The sequence below is a fragment of the Amblyomma maculatum genome, chromosome 2 (genome assembly GCF_055883805.1).
Source record: "Amblyomma maculatum isolate TAMU_Amacu chromosome 2, ASM5588380v1, whole genome shotgun sequence".
Taxonomy (NCBI): domain Eukaryota; kingdom Metazoa; phylum Arthropoda; class Arachnida; order Ixodida; family Ixodidae; genus Amblyomma; species Amblyomma maculatum.
Window position 1 is genome coordinate 136,841,247 of NC_139345.1, and position 18,156 is coordinate 136,859,402.

Consider the following 18,156-nt stretch of genomic DNA (forward strand, 5'->3'; position numbering starts at 1 on the left):
TTCTTTGGCTTGCTTTCGTCCCCTGGTGGTCGAAATTATTTAAGCGAAAATTCACGGCGCTAGGTAGAGTCGCGTTTCGCGTGCCCGATAATGGCCTTTACCGAAGCAGAGGTCATGTATATGGCTGTCTCCTTCAGCCTAACCTTGTGGACCACCTTGCATGCTGTTGCACCACAAAGTCATGACCTTGACCCTAGGACATTTTGACCTTTTGGTTACCTTTGACTTCTTGGGTGACCTTTCAAATATAGTTTGCAATAGCGACGAATGGTTATTTCGTTATTTGGTCACGTGATTGACGTCACCGCGCCATGACATCAGCTGCGGCTGGGGTATAGTATAGCGCGAAGCAGTCGCGCCTTGATCGTATCTAAATAAGTACTACCAAGCTTAACCATGGTGTGCGCTGAATACTTGCCCCCCGCCTCTTGGCAGCCTACCCGCCTACCGGTTCGCAGCAGTTGGGAGGCTGCTTAGTCCAGCACAGAGCCGGATGTCGAACTTCGGCTGGTGACGTGGGCGGAGGAAGTTGCGTCTAGGCAACCATGGACGCCACAGCCGGCAGCCCGAAGGCCGCCCGCAACGCTCCTGTATAATTTTTATTTTTGGCCTTAATAATGACAGTTTTGCACCACCACCACCCCCGGCCTGCTGCTCGACTCTTCTGGGATGAAATGCTTGGATAAATGGCCACGTGTGGGATTTTGCCGCATGAGGGGGTCTTTGCTGTATTGTTTGGCCCATGAACCCAATCATTTCATCCCAGAGGAGCCGAGGAATAATTTGCCGACTGAGAGCCGGATGAGTACCCGCTGCACAAGGAATCGAACCTGGTACCTCCCGAATGCGAGGCGGACGCTTTGCCACAAGGCCGCCGCCTCGAATTTAATAATTTAACTAATCGAAGAAACGAAAAATGCGTGCGAAGTTGTCAAACTGCTAAAGATGAAAAGCCAATGTTGGTCGATGCTATGTATCGGAGTATAAAAGTAAAAATGAAAATAAGAAAATTGAAATCTGAAAAAACATTTTCCTTGCGTGTGAAGCACTATCACGTCATAACCTTAACAGCGGAATTAATGTTCCGTAATTTTTGTTTCCGTGGTTAACAACTGATACACGCGGTGAGTATCTATGAGCCATGTATGAATACAGTTCGACGCACAATTATTTTTTATTGCTCTTTTAGCCCGCGTGCTTTGCGATGCATGTAACGTTATGTAAGCTTATAGTGACGCACATCAGAGGTGCACTTAACGTTGGCGACAGTTTTTCATTATGGCGACGAGTCGTTTGTGTCTTAATAGTAGTTACCTGAATTTCGCACACAGCCAATATTCGATAACAGATCTTGGCATCTGGGTATCTACCGATTCCTCACTATGCAAAGAATATATAAAGAAAAAGAACCGACAATCCCATAGCTGAACTTCGGAAACGAAAACGGGCCATAAGTCTGAGTGGAAAGCAGAGGAGAAATACCGAACTCTTGCTCCCAAAAGAATAGCCAGCAAATGCCAGCGCGTTCCTAGGTTTCGAGTTGCCAACAGAGGACGACATATGGTCCACTTTCCCGGAACGACCGCAGAGCGCGCGCTTGGGAACAAGAAGGGTCGGCGTGGCGCCCCGCTGAGGAGACGAGGGGTCCCGGGCCGGCGACGACGAAGCTGTGGGCACGTGCGGGGTGCGAGTCCTGCAGAGGAACGACTGGCCGAATGAGAGACGAGCGGACGGGACAGTGCTAAAAGAGACTTTGTCCGAGAAAGTCGTGTGTAAACTTGTCCGAATATAGCCAGTGTTTTTGTTACCGTTAAACAATTTTGTCCACATGTGATTTCTTCATGTAGTAGATTTGATTTGACGATATTAGACTGGACTTTGTTACTACACACTACAATAGGTGATGTCTTTTATTCGCGTTCACGGGTCATCGCAAAAAGTGAGGTTAGAGAGAGAGTCTCAGCTAAGCGGTTGCAGAGTCGCGTGAAGCACGTTATGTCGATATTGGATTGGTAAAACGTTTATTCGGTAAGTATGTCGATAGAAAATACTACTGTCTCGATATCCCTGTGTAACTGATTCACTTCGTTTAGGCTGTTGTCGTTTTAAGTAACTTCGTTTATTTACGACAAACGCGAACCAAATACAACAGCAAGAGCTCGGAAAGAGGCATGCTCATCGATGGGGCTCTCCATTCTTTCTGCCCGCATTCCTTTTCCCTCCGGTCGGAGGAGGGGGTCCGCGGTCCTCTTGTCCCGGCGTTGGCCCCTCTCCCATGGCCCATGGCATCCCGCACAGGGTGGCCTGGGGGCGTAGGAGCTGTCGCCGGCCATAAATTACTGAAAGGCGCCTGTTTAGTGTCAGGCTACCATAGTCAGGCGAACACTTCGCACAAAGGGAGAGGACACATTTCGAGGGTGGAAAAAAAGGAGATAAACGCAAGTTTCAACAATCCCATTGCGATAAGGAATGCGAAAACTGCGGTCTACACGCTATGGTGTTTGCATTTCTTTCAACGCGCTTGTACCTAGGCAGTAACGTAAAGTTAGTAGAGTCGTGACTATGCAATCATGGACGACTCTATCCTCTTTTTTTTTTTTTTTTTTTTCCATGCAGGTGCTACCGCGATGGAAACAAATGAGGACGGTGGGGCGCCATTGAAGCGACTTCTGTCGCACCTTTCGTTATAGGAGAAAATTGGGGAACACTTAAGCTCCGTTGTTGAGTGTATGACGCGACAGCGTTTCAAACACTCGGATGATGTCTTTGTTTTTCACTTTTTATTTCATATTTGTATATTTCATATTTTCATGCACCGGTAATTAACAACATTGACTTTTAAGTCTGAGCAGTTTGACACGTACCTTTGAACGCATTTTCATTCTTCAATTCTTTCAAATTAGTAATTGATCAATTAATTCTCGATTTTTTTTTTTACTTTAGCATCACATGTCATTGCCTTTTCATTTGAGCATTTTGACACCTTCGAACCTCGCGTTTTCCCATTTATTTTTTATTTCAAATATTTATATATCAATTGCATGCTTTAATTTTTTTTTAATTAGCATCATCAAGCATTGGCTTTTCATTTTAAGCATTTTGCAACTTTGAACCCCCTTATTCCAAATGTTCACTATTTTTCGTTATTGGAATTCATCACTTGTTCAATTATACATAAGTTCCTTAGTTTTTCACCGAGTGCTGCCTGCAGAGGTTCTTATTTCTTCTTGATTGGCATTGGGCGTGAAAGATGACGATGAGGACGTAGACGTTGACAAATTAAAAACTTTATAAATCAGAAAACATGCTTACATTGGACAAAACTTTAGTGTACGAATTGCATGGAGCCACCTGCGCTTTCTCTCTGCCAGAAGCTAAAGACGAGAACCCTGAGATTCTCGACATTTCTTCTTAATCCGTCGACTCGTCGCCGATTGGGCAGGCTTTCTGACGCAGCAGTCGCACTTTTCTTCCAGCGGATCCCACCTGACCCGGTAATACACAAACCAAGAAAAGCACTAAACTACACGCAACGCTGGTATCACGTGACCAGACAAAATGCAAGAAAGCAAAGGAAATCACGTATGCGCACAGATCACGCGATCTAACAGACACAACTTGATGTAAAACACAAACGAAGTCGGGGACGACAGCGTCTACCCTCTGCACCTCATCGCGGCGCAGGCCAACCGAGGACGAAGTAAACCAGTAAACATAGAATTGTCCCGTTCTCTCCGTTTTCCACGAACAGCGCTGCCCAACCGAAGCTGAAATGCCTTAAAGAGAGCGAAACTATCTCTGCGTCGCCATTCAACCTGTCAGCTCAGACCAATAACGGGCGAAGATTTAGATCTTCCCTGCTCAGCGCATTACTAATGGGACCGCACCGACGCAACCGTAAGCTGGCAAAACGATACGAAGATGGACGGTCGCACGCTAAGCGCCACGCTTACACACAAGCAGTCCCGTACGCGTTTCTGGCTTCGCACGCGCGAGCCCGGGGTGCCGTTTCTAGTGCCTTCGTGGGATTTCGTACCCTCGGCCGCCCGGTAATGGTACGTTTTCGGCGAACGGGGGAGAAAGGGGGGTGGTACAGGCGCGAGACCTTTTCCGCGAAGTCTCTGTTTAACGTAAGAGTATACGCACTCTGTAGGACCGAGTTCACGCTTCCATTGTGATATATTTCTCTTCTCGTAAATATGTCCGGCCCCTCAGCGCGAGTCCCGAACGACGCGACCGCGACGACACGTGGTTCGCTAGCCGACGGGAGCACGTATTTTTCCCGATACGTGACGATCTCAAGCTGTGTGACTCTACACTGCCTTCTCGTTATGAGCATTTTGAAACCTTTGAAGCTCCCTTTTTTTCCAGTTTTTCATCTTTTACAATTATTTCAAATAACTACTTGATCACTTGCTCTAAATTTCGTTAAATAGCACCACCAGTCATTGTCTTCTGAGCATTTTAACACTTTTGAATCCCCTTTTTTCAAGTTTTTATTTTTCAATTCTTTAATCAGTTAATTGAAATAATCTAAATTTTCTTAATTGGCATTATCAAGAATTTGCTTTTCATTCCGAGCATTTTGACACCTTTGGACCCCATTTATGCATTTAGTTTTTAATTTCCTGAATTCATCAAACAATAAACTAATTTAATGACCTCATTAAATCGTCAGTGCCTATCACACACCAATCGTTAATCAGTCACTAGACCTTCAAATTACTATCATACAATTTATTTACGCAGCCCCCGATATATATAATTTCCGAGACGCGATGCCGATGACGGCGCTGACAGCTTTTCAATTAAACGAGCTGTATAAGCTATCGCCTAGTACAAATCCTACGCTGTATACACGGGACTATAGAAAAATATTTGGAACAGGCTTTCATTTAGTCATGAAAGACGGCACTTCAGAAAGAAAAGAAAATGCACGGGCCTGCTACTAGCTCTGTAGCTGAGCCACCTCCGCTGCCTCGTGCGGACAGAAGAGAAAACAGAGAAGAAAAAAAAAAAAAAAAAAAAAGACGCGCGCCGCTACAGCCGTCGTCCACGTACGTGAGATGCGCAATTGCAGCCCAATTAAGCGCCTTTCTCGACTGCGTACGCTGCCGCAGTGCGCCGACCAACGGCGCACCGACGGCAGCCTTGACAAGTTTCAATAAATGCCCTTCGAGTATATAGTTGTGGCATAAAGTATAAAGGAGGCTATGGGTGTGGGTACGCAGTTAGTGAAGTGAAATCGACATACGCAGCTAGGATGCGCCTAATGATCACAAAGCTCTGGCGCCGCGGTCTTACTGTCGTGGACAAAAAAGGAAAAAAAGCCAGAACCGAAGGGGGTGTCAGGATACGAGGGTTTGTACCCCCCAGCCGAGTGGCCATTCGCAGGTGTGTGTTTGTGCACGCGCGTGTATGTGCGCCAGGGTCCCTTTCAGTGGCTTGTGTAGCGTTTTGTTCTCTTAAGAACGCAAACGGCACGACTGCTGCTTGCGGGCTGGCCGGCCAGCGACTCGTCTCCCCTCCTGAACCGGCGCCGTCGAAGACGCAACCATAACTCACGGGGCCATAACTCACGAAACCCGGCGGGCCTGCACCACATGTCGGCAGAAGTTTTTGGAAACTTAACGGGCATAACGATGTACTGAAGCGCGCTCAGGCCACGGTGATGGAAGGTTTCATGCCACCACTCGGACGTCCGGCTGCCCAGACATCCGAACCGGCAAGGGGCCCGCGGGCCGGCACCGAGGATGCGAGGAGGATTCCTGTTAGCGACACCGCTACTGCCAGGTTCCAAAAGCCCACGCAAGCGCGGGGCCTCCCTAGTATGAGAGAGGCAAAAAGAAAAAGGAAACAAGGGACTGGACAGAGGAACATGGCTAACTGTCGGCTCGGCGAGGAGCCGGGGACAGCGGCTTGCACGGTGCCGAACGAAACGGTCGTCGGTGTGATTTTGTGTACAGTTTCTTGATATCGTGTAGCCATTAAATGAGTTTTCGTCTTTTACCAAAATATCCAACGCATATACGACGACAACAACGACAGTTAGTTACCGGCCGGCATCATATGCAATCGTCGTTGCTACTTTGGAGAAAGGAAATTAGGCCATTTTAGCCAATTTAAGCGGTCACCGCGCGCACGTTCATGGATAAAACAGTTTATAATCGACCGTTTAGCACTTGGAAGAAAAAGACAATTATATCGGGACTTGCGGCCGCGAGAGCCCGCGCGCCTGCATGCACCGCCTGCAAGACGTCGCGCCGCAAAAGCTATTTTGCAAGGAAATGTTTTGCAAAGAATATAGTTGCAAATACGAAATGCACAGAAGCGCGGTCAATCACCACAAACTTTAGCTGCGTGGCGTACAGTTGTCGCCTGAAAATCTGTCCGGCCGGCCGACGAACAGGTCTAACCGCGTCTACGATCCTCAATAGTTTTTTCGCCGAAAGCGGAGACTTCCGCGGTTCCGTTTCTGCGGTGTCCACACCGCGCGCAGGATGGGCCTATCCAAATACGTGCACCTACAAGCGGGTATGAAGTCATAAAAATATCACGTGACACACGACGTTGTTTGTGACGTCTGTTATGCCGTCACATATTTGCGCCAATCAGCGTTTCCAGCCGTGCCAACTCAACCAACTTTCAACAGCGTGTCGCTGCCAAGGAGGTTATATAGTTCTATATAACCTCCTTGGCTGGGAATCGAGAGGCCGAAGCGGATGGAACGAGTGTGGGAGAAGAATAGGAATGAATGAAGCTGGAGTCGAAGAAGAGAAAAAGGCCTAAAAAAAAAAAAAAGCGACAAGCCTGAAAACTCGAGATCACGATTACCGGGGCCTGTAAATGCTGCAGGCACTTATATTACGCAGACCGCTTTGGAGAGCTTTAGCTGTTTTTCTGGTGAGATTACGCACCTAAAGCTGATTTTGAACACATCATGATCAAATGCTCGGAATTCCACCCTCCAGCCACTTGGCAACTCTCCGACCTCGAGCGATAGGAGGCTGAGCTCTGACTCGGCCGTTCAAAAGCGGCTGACGGACTGGGCTTTAGATATTTAGATGTCGCTGGCAAGCACCAGCTTCCGGCCACAACACGCAGCCAAGAGCCGACCCGTCATTAGGATGAAATCACTTAAGGCTCCCAAATATAAAGTTTTTCACCACCACCACCACCACTTTTCTTGACGATAAAGGAAAGGATGGCAGCTTCACACTGATCACTGTGTCCACGCAATGCTTTCGCATGCGGTTGTGCTGATACGGCGACACGGCTATGAGAATGGAAAACTTCGTTACAGCACGGCGAAAAGCGACGGATGGCGAGGGGAAAAAAAAAAACAAAAAAACGTCAGGCTGGGGGACGGACAAAGGCAAGCGCCGAAGGGGAGAATGAAAGTAGCGGCATAAACGTGGAAGGAAAGGGTGTGGAAAAAAATAAAAAAGGAGCGAGCTGAGAGGGAGGAAAAGAATAATGGAAGCAAGCAAAAAAAAAAAAAAGTTTGCCAAGTTAAGTTCGCGAAACTAATTTGCGCAAGACATAGTAAATGCACAGTTAAACGCTCCATTCCCGTTGATTAATCTCTGCATTGTACAGGTGCTTATGCAAGCTATCGTAGACAGGGAAATATAGACCACAGGACAACTTAAATAAGAATTATGCGTTGAACAACTGCATCTACGAGCGCGGCCCACTGGACGTGCACGGGGGTCCTAGTAGTGCTGATGCCTATTAGTTGCCCAATTTCTTTGCGGGTTGAGAAAGGATGTTAATGCAGGTGAAGGTAGTGTGTGTGTCCTCTTTCGGGCCATAGAATGCCGCGTCTCAGCAGCACGGCCGGGCAACGCGACCGGGCCACGGCCGGTCTCGAGGGAGAGCACAGAAGCACCCTCTCCATCGAGACCGGCCGTGGTCGGGCGCACCAAACTATTCTTCAAAAGCGTGCTCCCGAGCATGGTCCCGAGGGACATCCGATCCTCCGGCTGTCATCCCCAGCGTGTTGCCCCAGCATAAAGGAGGCTATGCCCCAGCTAGGCCAGCGAGTGGTTTTCCAGGAGTGAGTGTTGCGGCGAATGTAAAGGCGGCGGGAGAGGAGGATCCGGGGAGGGAGCAGAGGGGCCGAGGGTTTGAGCGACGCGGCAAGATGAGACTGGCGAGAGGCCGCACGGTGCCAGGGTAGTTGCAGCTATGTGGCGATATTTTGGCCTACATCTTTTTATTACGTAAAAAAGGGAAAATACACTCAAATGAAAAGCACGCTGAATTTAAACTGCACATGATAGCAGGTTATAAAATTTCAGCAGGTTGATGATCGCCTTTTTATTTTTTTTTTGTTTATTTATTATTATTATTATTATTTTTTTAACAAAGAGCGGACACTGTGAAAGCTGGGCTCCCAAACGTGCCACGGCCTCGTTTCCACTTCCTCTGCGGACTTCTAGCTCCTGTTGGCACCAGAATGGAGGGAGAATATAGAGCTGAACATAAACTAAGTCTTCCAAATTAGTTTGTTGCATTGTATTGAGCGAACTTTGCATGAGCTAACTAAGGGGATGGATCATTAATGCATGGCATCGCGTGAGCGAGTTTATTGCGCGTTGCTGTTAGTGTGTTTTTTGCTGCTGTGAGAAATTTAAAGCCCTGTCCTTTATCCGGCGCTAGGTGCATGTAGCCATTCGACAATATTCTTTCTGTTCATGGAGGGGCGAATATTTTCCATTCTTCGGCAGTGCTGCAGTGCTGTCTGCCGTGGACCGTGCAGGGCATTTGTAGTGGTGTAGTGTACAGGAGCGGCGCGCGCACGATGCATACATACGTCATCGCTTCCCATGAAGGGAAAATAAAACGAAGTGTCTAAAGGTACGTCCGACGTATCCATTCGATTCTCGTAAAGATACGGCGGACGTCGATATACAGGCTCATGGTTATATGCACGTCGAACGCGGCCACATTCCGCTTGCTACGCGTGAATGAATCTTATCCTCTATGATATCAGCTAGCCGCGACTCTCGATGAGGTGCTACGAAGAGTGCATCCGTTCTAACATAGATCACGGTCTTCGCTTAGGGTTGTGTACGGCAAGCATCGCTGTCACGCACTAGCTGCAGGCGATGCTACGTAACTGCACCAGCTCCACCAGCTGGCATCGAGATACGCACATTCACGAGCAGCTTTCGCTTCGCACTAAACTATTACCTCGATCTGCCCGTAATGTAAGCGAGTTACTCCTAGCATTTACGCTGTCTTAGGTCCTGCATCGACCTCCGAAGATCTAGCGCCGGCACAACATATACACACCTCGCCGTGCAGAACATTCGGCTGTTCAAAGTATGTATGTGAAATGGCATTATGCTCGTTCCTCACATGCAGACCGAGGAAACAGGATGTTTCTAGCTAAATTCTTCGTTTAAATTCTACCTCAGAGCCGTGGCAGAAGACATGCCGAATCTACTAGAGGCCTGCGCTGCTACTGCGGCGAGCTGCACTGCACATAGACTCGTCGAGGCGAAGACCTACTGCACCGCACCGCAAGAGTGCACAACCGGAAAGCCGGAAGCGCGAATGATCCGAATTCCCTGTGAACAGCAATGTTCTTTGGTATTTAGGGGAAGACTAGACTAAAGTGCTTAGCCTGCATCTTTTTCTTGTCGTTGAATTTTGCGTACATGTAGTTTAAACACCCGCATGCTCGAGGTTAGCATGACCCGACTGAACGGCCGCGCAGCTTTGAAACGATCGGGATCGATATGCATGCATCGCCGGACTTGGGTACGCGGTAGAAAATGTGCGCTGCACATTTCGTTGCAGAAGCTGCTGGCTCTTGGAATTTTGCAGAGTGCGCCATGCAAGTGATCATTGCTACAACCACGCATCCATGTTCCAACGGCTGGCCTACCCCGAGGCGCATAAATGTTCAACCGTGGACGTATCAATGATCGAAGAGAGGACAGAGTTTCACAGTATTGGGCGCGAAATCGATAGCTACCAGTGCTCAGTGTTAGAGAAATTCTGCCTTGATCATGCGCAATTCAGTGTTTCAGGTGTGGTCAGTAGCTGTAAGTTTGAACAGTTCGCCTGTCAAGTCTGCGGCGCCAGCGATGGACCGGCGGAGCGATTTTCCACGCTACACTGCTGTCTTGCTAGAAAGCCTACCTAGGCGGCGTTTGTCATACAGCTGCTTTTTGTGGGCCCCGTAATTGAAAGCAACGCCTCCAGAAACGCGTTAAATGTTCAAAAATGTATTCTCTTCAACAGTTTCACTCCAGGCTGTCGAAGCAGGCGGACGTTGATAAAACAGTTGAGCACTCCAGTCTTTAGAAATCTGTAGAATCGCCTTCAGTTTGTAAAATTATTGGAATAGGTCACTTTCCGATCGCTGGGACATAGACCCTCATGACAGCGCTTTCACGTGAATAAGGACCACACCAGACCGAAAGCTTGTCTCATATAACATAGCTAACCAAGGTATACATTACAGCATTGTGTTGATTTTTATGGTGCATAAGCGACTAATGCTGCCATGCACCAAGAACAAGGTTTAATGTATTTATTTGTGTGTAATGACTAAAATGTTCTTTAGGATGTAGCTTGTTTAGGAAAATTTTAAGAAACCAAAAATGCAGGAAATTTGCACGTCTCTCCTAGGATTACAGTTCAGAAGAGCGTGTTGTCGGGCTAGTTGGCCTAGGATCATGCTGGGATGGAAAGGGATCTGTTGCAAAATTGTACAAAATGTTTCCTCTTATTTTCTCGACTCTGACGCACGTGTAAAATATGGTTTATTGTTAGTTCATCTTCACATTCCTTGCATATTGGTTTGTCCTCTTTCATAAGTATGAAGCTGTGTATGAGGTGTGGGTATGTGTTTTGTGAAGATGACCTAAAATGGCCTCCATGTTGTGTTTTTGATTACTGCATGATTTCCATTCCTTAATGACAGGTTTGACAGGTATAGTTTGTAGTTTATTTCAATGTTTCAAAAATCCTGCCATTTCACTCTCACTTTTCTTTGTACAAGCGTCTTGGTATCTTCATGCAGCATATTCACCCTCTGTAATTTAGCATTGCATCAAGGTAACCTGGTTATTTCTTTTCATCACCTTTCAAGACAACTGTCCCGATTTCATAAAGTGTAGGGTTTCTGACGACAGGAACTCCTTGGAAGTAATAGAAATAAATGAGATCCACAATCATGAGCTATCTAGGGTATGCATATACATGTCCATCGCTCAGTGGAATGGTGTCAGTACGCTGTTAGAACAGGTCTTGTGGTAACAACAACCATTGTCTGAGGTGGTCCTTTAATGGGCATTGAAATGCTATGTAACTACAGGTACTGATAGAACTCTTGATCATGTTATGTGATGATGCGATCCTTGCATGTATATAGGTATACATTTCAGAATCTGCAGTGCACCACTTGACCATTTGCCACCAGTTTGTGTGAAAATGTATTTTTCATGCATGTTAACCGGTATTTAACAGATGACCCCTGTGCACAAGCCAAAAGTGCCACGAGCCAAATGTCACGAGGCCACACGACATGGCAGGAGCTGTTAAGTCAAGCTTACAAAGTTATATTTGAAATATGTTCTGGGACGTTTCAGCTCCAATTAAGAAAGGTTGAGGCTTACAGAGGTCTATGCCAGGTTGTCTATCACCTAACAGGGCAGCCTACGACCGTATGCTAATGAGTATATCTGAGATAACAGAGACATGAATTAAGGAATTAGTAATTATGTTTGTAGCAAAGGGCATGTAAATTAACGGGAATCCACAGTGGGATCTGCAGACAAGAACCATTAACGCTGGCACACCATACCCTTACAGGTGGAGATTAGGAGTCTCCCTAATTTTTTTTTCTGCTCAAAGCTTGTCATTTCCCTCATTCTTCCAGATGAGGAAGATGTGAAAATGATAGCATCGAAAATTCCAGAGACCATCGTTAACAAGGATGCTGATCCCAACAGCGTAAAAAGGAATTTCAGAAAAGATGGGTGACTAGTAATGCTGGGAACACTTGAAGCTAAGTGGAAAGGCATGAAATTGAAATGCAACATATGCAGAGATATGTTGTGAGACGACCAGTCTGTGGTGTGCGACATCTGTCTCCGTTAGTTTCATCAAGTGATTGGCCAAAGCAGATGGGGCTTGTGGTTTTGTGATAAGTGCAGTGTAGTAGCATAGATGCAACCTTGCCCATTAATAATTGGAGTGGAGTAAGTGCATTGTTTTGTTTTTGTAAGATGTTCATGGTTTCCATGCAAACATTATGAGAATTTTTTTCCTAGAGAATGTTTGCTGAAATGTGAATATAATGTGCAATAAAACTAGTGTTTTCTTGCTATTTACTTTTCCTTGTATACATTAGTTCTGTGAAGAAAACCACAGGCTAGAAGGAAATGTAATGGCATGCATTTTGATACTTGGCCCCGTTGTGCTGGCTCAGTAGTTAGAGTGCTTGGCTGCTGAACCGAAAGATGCAGATTTGGTTCCAGCCAGAGCAGGAGCATTTCAATAGAGGCGAAACAATAAGCCGTCATGCACCGTGCGGTGTCAGTGCATGTAAAAGAACCCCAGGTGGTCGAAATCATACCGGAGACCTCAACTATCGTTTTCCTCATAGCCGTAGTTATTTTGGGATGCTAAACCAGATATATATCACATCATACTCTGAGTAAGATGCTATTCATGGTCAGTTAATCATACACTAAACGATCAATTTTTTTCTGCATGGTACAGCAGCTGTTGTACAATTCTACTTTAGCCTTCATGAAGAATATCACACTGGCTCTACATGGCCTTCTGTTGACCCTTGATATGCGTCACAATCACACACCCGGGTATGTATTTGTCTAAGGGCACCTATGCATGCAAGGAGGGGACCGTTACTTTCCATTTGTCCGAACTGTTATGCATGATCCACATCATTTCTGTAATTCAACTGCCTGCTATTTGAACTGTCCAGCATTGATGCAAGTTTCAAAGAACTGCAATTAGCAAATTAATCCAAGCAGGAACCCATGCCAAGAACTGCTTCGGTTTCATCTTTAACAACTGTTTGAGAACTAAAATTAGCCAAATGTTGCAAAACATAGATGAGAGGTTACAAAATCTAAAAAACAATGCAGCCTACCTATGGCAAGTAGGGTTTCACATCCTAAAGTGACATATGTAGCTATGAAAAATACCGTAGTGGAGAGCTCCAGACTAATTTAACTGCCCGGGCTTTGTACTTTGCGTTGACATCTTGCAGGAAACAGAAGCATTTGCATTTCACCTGCACCAAAGTGCGACTGCCATCACTGGCATTAACATCACGACCTTGGGGCAAGTAGCCGAACGTGCCACTAAGATGTCGCAGCGTCTACGTACATGCTATACACGTCAACCTTTCTAGCATTAAAGCTGTCACATGCATGGCAGATATTCATGTTCAGCTTTGGACTGACAAGTTTAAAAGTGTACTATTTGTGTTTTTCTAGCATGAAAAACAAAGAAAACTAAGGAAAAACGAAAAAAAAAAAAGAACATATGTTGAAAAAGCACTAGTCATTAACACATAAAGCATATTCGTTCCTTTATTAATAATAAAGTGGCCTTCAACAATAGTACAAAGCCTGAACATTTAGGAAGGTGCTGCGTCAGGCAGCTATTTTACAGAAACCTGAACCATTTCACCTGTAGTAATGCGCATCCCGGCGGTGTGGGCTGGGCACATATTTTTCGGTCCACTAGCTCCAACATGCGAGAACTGCATCATGTGCATTCCCATTTTCCGAGTTTTGAGCTCTGTAGTGCAGGCTAACAAATTGTCGATGACTTATTTTCGTCTGATCGTTGCACAGCGCGTGTAAATAAATTACCACCGCACCTAATAAACACTGACATGCACGTGCAACATCGCCGATCATAAACGGACACACTGATGTCCGTCCGGACATCGGCGCACTCATCACAGCACTCTTCGTAGTCTCACACAGCACTCTAGTAGGACGTAATCCGTACATCACAGCATCTCAAGGTAAGCACAAACCACACCTCCAACAAACACGAATGACGCGATGCTTGGGCTAGAGACATGCCGGCGGCACACAGCTTTTTCAGCTACTACGTAGAACTTGCAGCACCAAGAAAGCGATGCGTTACGTGACGCATCTCATCACAGATGGAAGTGACGAAACTTTGAAGAATCAAAACTACATAACTACATAACGACCGTCGTAGACGTTAATGCACATGATAACGAGGATCAAATGAGCGGGCGTGCGGGCCGTGGGCTGGCCGTCAACACCGCGATTACATGCGCTTGCGACCGTGCCGTGGTCCAACTCACGTAAACCTATCATTATGCCATCACGTAGTATATCACCCATTCTAGGCACTATTCTTGCCACTGTACTATTCTTTGTAATTTCACATTTCACGCATGCAGTAGTAGTACATACTTCCTGCACCTCGCACGTACACCTCATACCAACTTCGATTTGGCTACATGTGGCTACCATGTTGTTGTTACAACCACATCTGGGGATATCTCGGATCCGTCCGGCTTTCCCGACGGATCCCAAGGCCCATATCGGAGAAAAATGCGTTGGGTCCGTCGGAAGAACCCTACCGATCGGGTCCGTCCGCCGTACCTCTGAAAAATATTTCCCGGATCCGTCCGTCGTATCCCGAAGAAAAACGCACCGGGTCCGTCGGACGTACCTTTAAGACCATTGATCGGGTCCGTCGGACGTACCTTTAGCCACAGCCAAAATAAAATGGAGAAAGTGCAGCGGAGAACGCGCCGCTACCTACTGTGTAGGAAGCATCTGCAGGCGAGCGCCTTTTTCGTTTGTTTGTTCCCGTAGCTGTGGCCCCTCGTTAGCGAGCGCCCTTTGCGCTGATGTCTCTACGAGGACCTCCCCCTCTGTTTTATGACCAAAGGGAGGGGTCAGTTTGTTCGGAAGTCGGGCGCTGTGCTCGTTCGCCGCGGTGTCCGATCTCTCGGCGGAGCGGCCCGGCGACCCTTCAGCGTTTCTTGGAAAGGACGCGTGCGCGCGCCTTGATGTGTTTTGAGACCATGGGCGCAGTGGCGGTGTGGACGAGAGAGTGACGATTCCAGAGTGGACGAGCCATATGGAGTGTGTGTGCGGGGAAGGGGGGGGGACGGATATGCGAGTTTTCCAGCTTGCGTTTTAGCTCGCTAGATAAGTTTTCCGTGTACATTTAGTGCTTTTTGTTTTTCCATGGGCGCTTTTGTTTGTTCCTTAGTTGGTTAGTCTGCGAATTTCTAACGCATCGTTCTCGTCAGCCTCTGGAGACAAAGCGCTCAGCCACCGGGCGTCACAGCTCGCCTCCTCCTTGCAGCCGGGCAGGGCCGCTGTGGAAGGAAGGAACTGAAGGAGCTTCATTTTTGGGGAGCAACAATTTAGTGCTCAGCGGATACGCAAGGAGGTGAAGTCAACCTTCGTATTCACGGGGAGAGAAAAACGTGGCCCTGAGGTGGCGGTAGTGAAAACTTTATTTCCGGAAAAAGAGAGAGAAAAAAAAAAAAATTTGTGAGACGGTCAATTGGCTTCTTTTCGTTGGCTCCGTGATGTGGCCGTCAGACCGTCTCTTTCGGCGACTTCCAAAGCCCAGCTCACCGCCCGCAGTTGTACCACAGGTTCGGAGCTGGTCACCGCAGCCTCCCATTGTAGTGGGTTAGATAATAGCCATTCGGCTTTGGGTTGGAGCTCAGGGCACGGCCGGTCTCAAGGGAGAGCGCGACCTTCGAGACCGGCCTTTTCCGATTGGAGCTGCCTCCACGTCACTTCCTTCCGCTGTCCTTTGCTGACCTTCCGCTGTAGGTCAGCAAAGGATCGGAAAAGGGAACAAGTGAGGTTCGCCCAGAGCAAGGAATGACTTGCTGGCCGCACAGTAAAATATATGTGTGCGGTAATGCGGATTGTCAACAGTGACTATGGGTGTGGTGAGGTATTCTGGAAATTTCATGAAATGGGCTATGTAGAGTTATCATATGTGGTTGCTATGTGCTATTATAGGCATATTCTTGTCCTCTGCGTCGATGCAGTATGTACTGTTGTGTGCATATTGCAGCGCAGAGCATTGTGTATGCTTGTATGCACACACGCAGGTGCATGCACACACTTTCTTAAACGAAGGAAAACAAATTCGTTTCTAAAGCCCTGCTGCTTGCCGCAAAATGTGGCGCTTTTTTTTTCCCACCTAAAACTGAGTGCGATAGGTGCACAGAGTCTGGAGGAAGCTTGGTGAAAAAGGAGACTCGGTGGAAACCTAAATTTGTAAACTTTCAGTTCTTAACGTTTGTACCAAATTTCAATACATGTAAAAGTTCCGGAGCGTAGCGATAAATGCTTATTTCAGTCTTTTTACACTTGACATTTCTACATTGCCACGCCAGTGTTTTCAGCAACATTTGCACAAAGCTGCAATGAATGGATGAGACACCCGTCTCTGGAATGGTGCAGTGCTGAACACGAGCACTGTAGTTTATGTATAGCATCATGACAACCATGTGATGCTGCAACAGATGCACAGCCATGCCATCATTGCTTTACTGCATTGCATCACAATAGTTTTCCAGGGACCGTAACATTACATACGCATTTCCGGGCTGTCGAACAGATCGCACCTGTGCTCGCATCTGCAAAATTCTTCTAGATTGGGCATGGGTGGCCGCCAACATCTTCTAGCTGTGCTGTGATTGGAGACGACTGATAGATGGTGAAACCATGAGTCACACTTCGCTCACAGCTCTTGCGGCATGCACTTGGTCACATGGTCCTGACTTCACTCTACTTCGTGTCTCCAGAACAACAGCGAGATTGCGCCTTACGTCTCACTAACATCTGGCACTCTAAATGTGGCAAACGTAAAATCCATCAGAGCCACTCACATCTATTCAGATGAAGCGGTCTGCTCTGTCAAGCAATGACTATAGGGTATCGCCACCGTCCGCTACTGCTGAAGACGTTCCCACGAGCTTTTGAAGAGGCGTTGGATGCTACTCATGAAATGAATGCCTTCACTCGTCAAGCCACTGTGCTGCCTTTACATTTCCTCACAACGACCTTGCTACGCTATTTGTTTGTAGTGCTTTATTGTTAGTTAGTTTATTTTGTTCAAGGCTTCGATTGTTATGAACTCGCCACGTGTAATATTTCGCATCCCCATTAGTGGATTTCAAAGGGGCCAGTCTTTTCTATTCTGTTCACAAGTAAGAAATTTTTGTTAAACAGCTGGAAATTACGATTGCATTTTTTCAGCGCACAAAGATTTAATAAACATGGTGTATAGCTAGGTTTCACTTTTGTATAATACTTATATAATTGCTGTAAATTTGAACTTGAATGGCATACAGAATATTGCTCATGTTTGGTCCCATTTTGAATGACCATTGTATAATGTGTGCTTGGTGAGGGAAGTATATGGGGAGCTTTTTGGGTTAATTTGATTCTTCCTTTTTTTTATTGTTGCAACAAGGAGTTTATTTCTGATAGAGCTGTGTTCGGCATCAGCGAAGAGCTCCTCTTTTCTCTCTCTCTTTTTATCTTCAGGCTTGGACTGGAGCGAGGCAGGAGTGCCCGTGAAGCCTTAGACGTCATTGTCTCTCTGCTGGAGAAACATGGCCAGGGCGGACCCTGCTCGGACACAGACCCCTCGTTCACCTACCACAACAGCTTTCTCATCGCCGACCGGACTGAGGCGTGGGTGCTCGAGACAGCAGGCAAGCTCTGGGCCGCCGAGAACATCAAGAGTGAGTGGAAAACAAAGCTGAGCTGTAGCAGCTCTAAACTGCTCATCCCCGTTCCACGTGAATCTGTTACTGTCTCAAATCAGCCGCATTTATCTAGTTGGAAGGCTGGGAGCCTTGGCCGCACTGTTTTGCGATAGTCTGCCTGAGAAGCCAAGCTTTAAAGGGACAGAACACTAGAATTTAGGTCTCAATTTTTTTTCGCCACAGTGGAAAGATTCATGTCTAAAATGTTCGATTCCATAACGGTTTTCTTAAAAACGCTGTAGAAAATTTTTACCGGAAATTTTTCGATCAATGCGTGCGCCCATTTTTATGTAGTTCGATGCTGGAAACCATGAGCAGCGACCGCGATGGCAACTGGTGGTTGACAAAAAGACGTACCGAAA

General features: G+C 46.8%; 1 protein-coding gene across 3 annotated transcripts in view; it reads left to right on the forward strand.

Annotated features, from left to right (window-relative positions):
- Positions 1–18,156, forward strand: part of LOC146200003 (secernin-2) — a 71,559-nt gene that overhangs the window by 41,322 nt on the left and 12,081 nt on the right. For all 3 annotated transcript variants that reach the window (XR_014705147.1, XM_084595315.1, XM_084595316.1), the window contains exon 4: positions 17,571–17,770. Coding sequence is in view for 2 of the 3 variants with exons in the window: in XM_084595315.1 (XP_084451441.1) it covers positions 17,571–17,770 (200 nt within the window). In the remaining variant the exon portion in view is untranslated. The remainder of the gene's footprint in view (positions 1–17,570; positions 17,771–18,156) is intronic.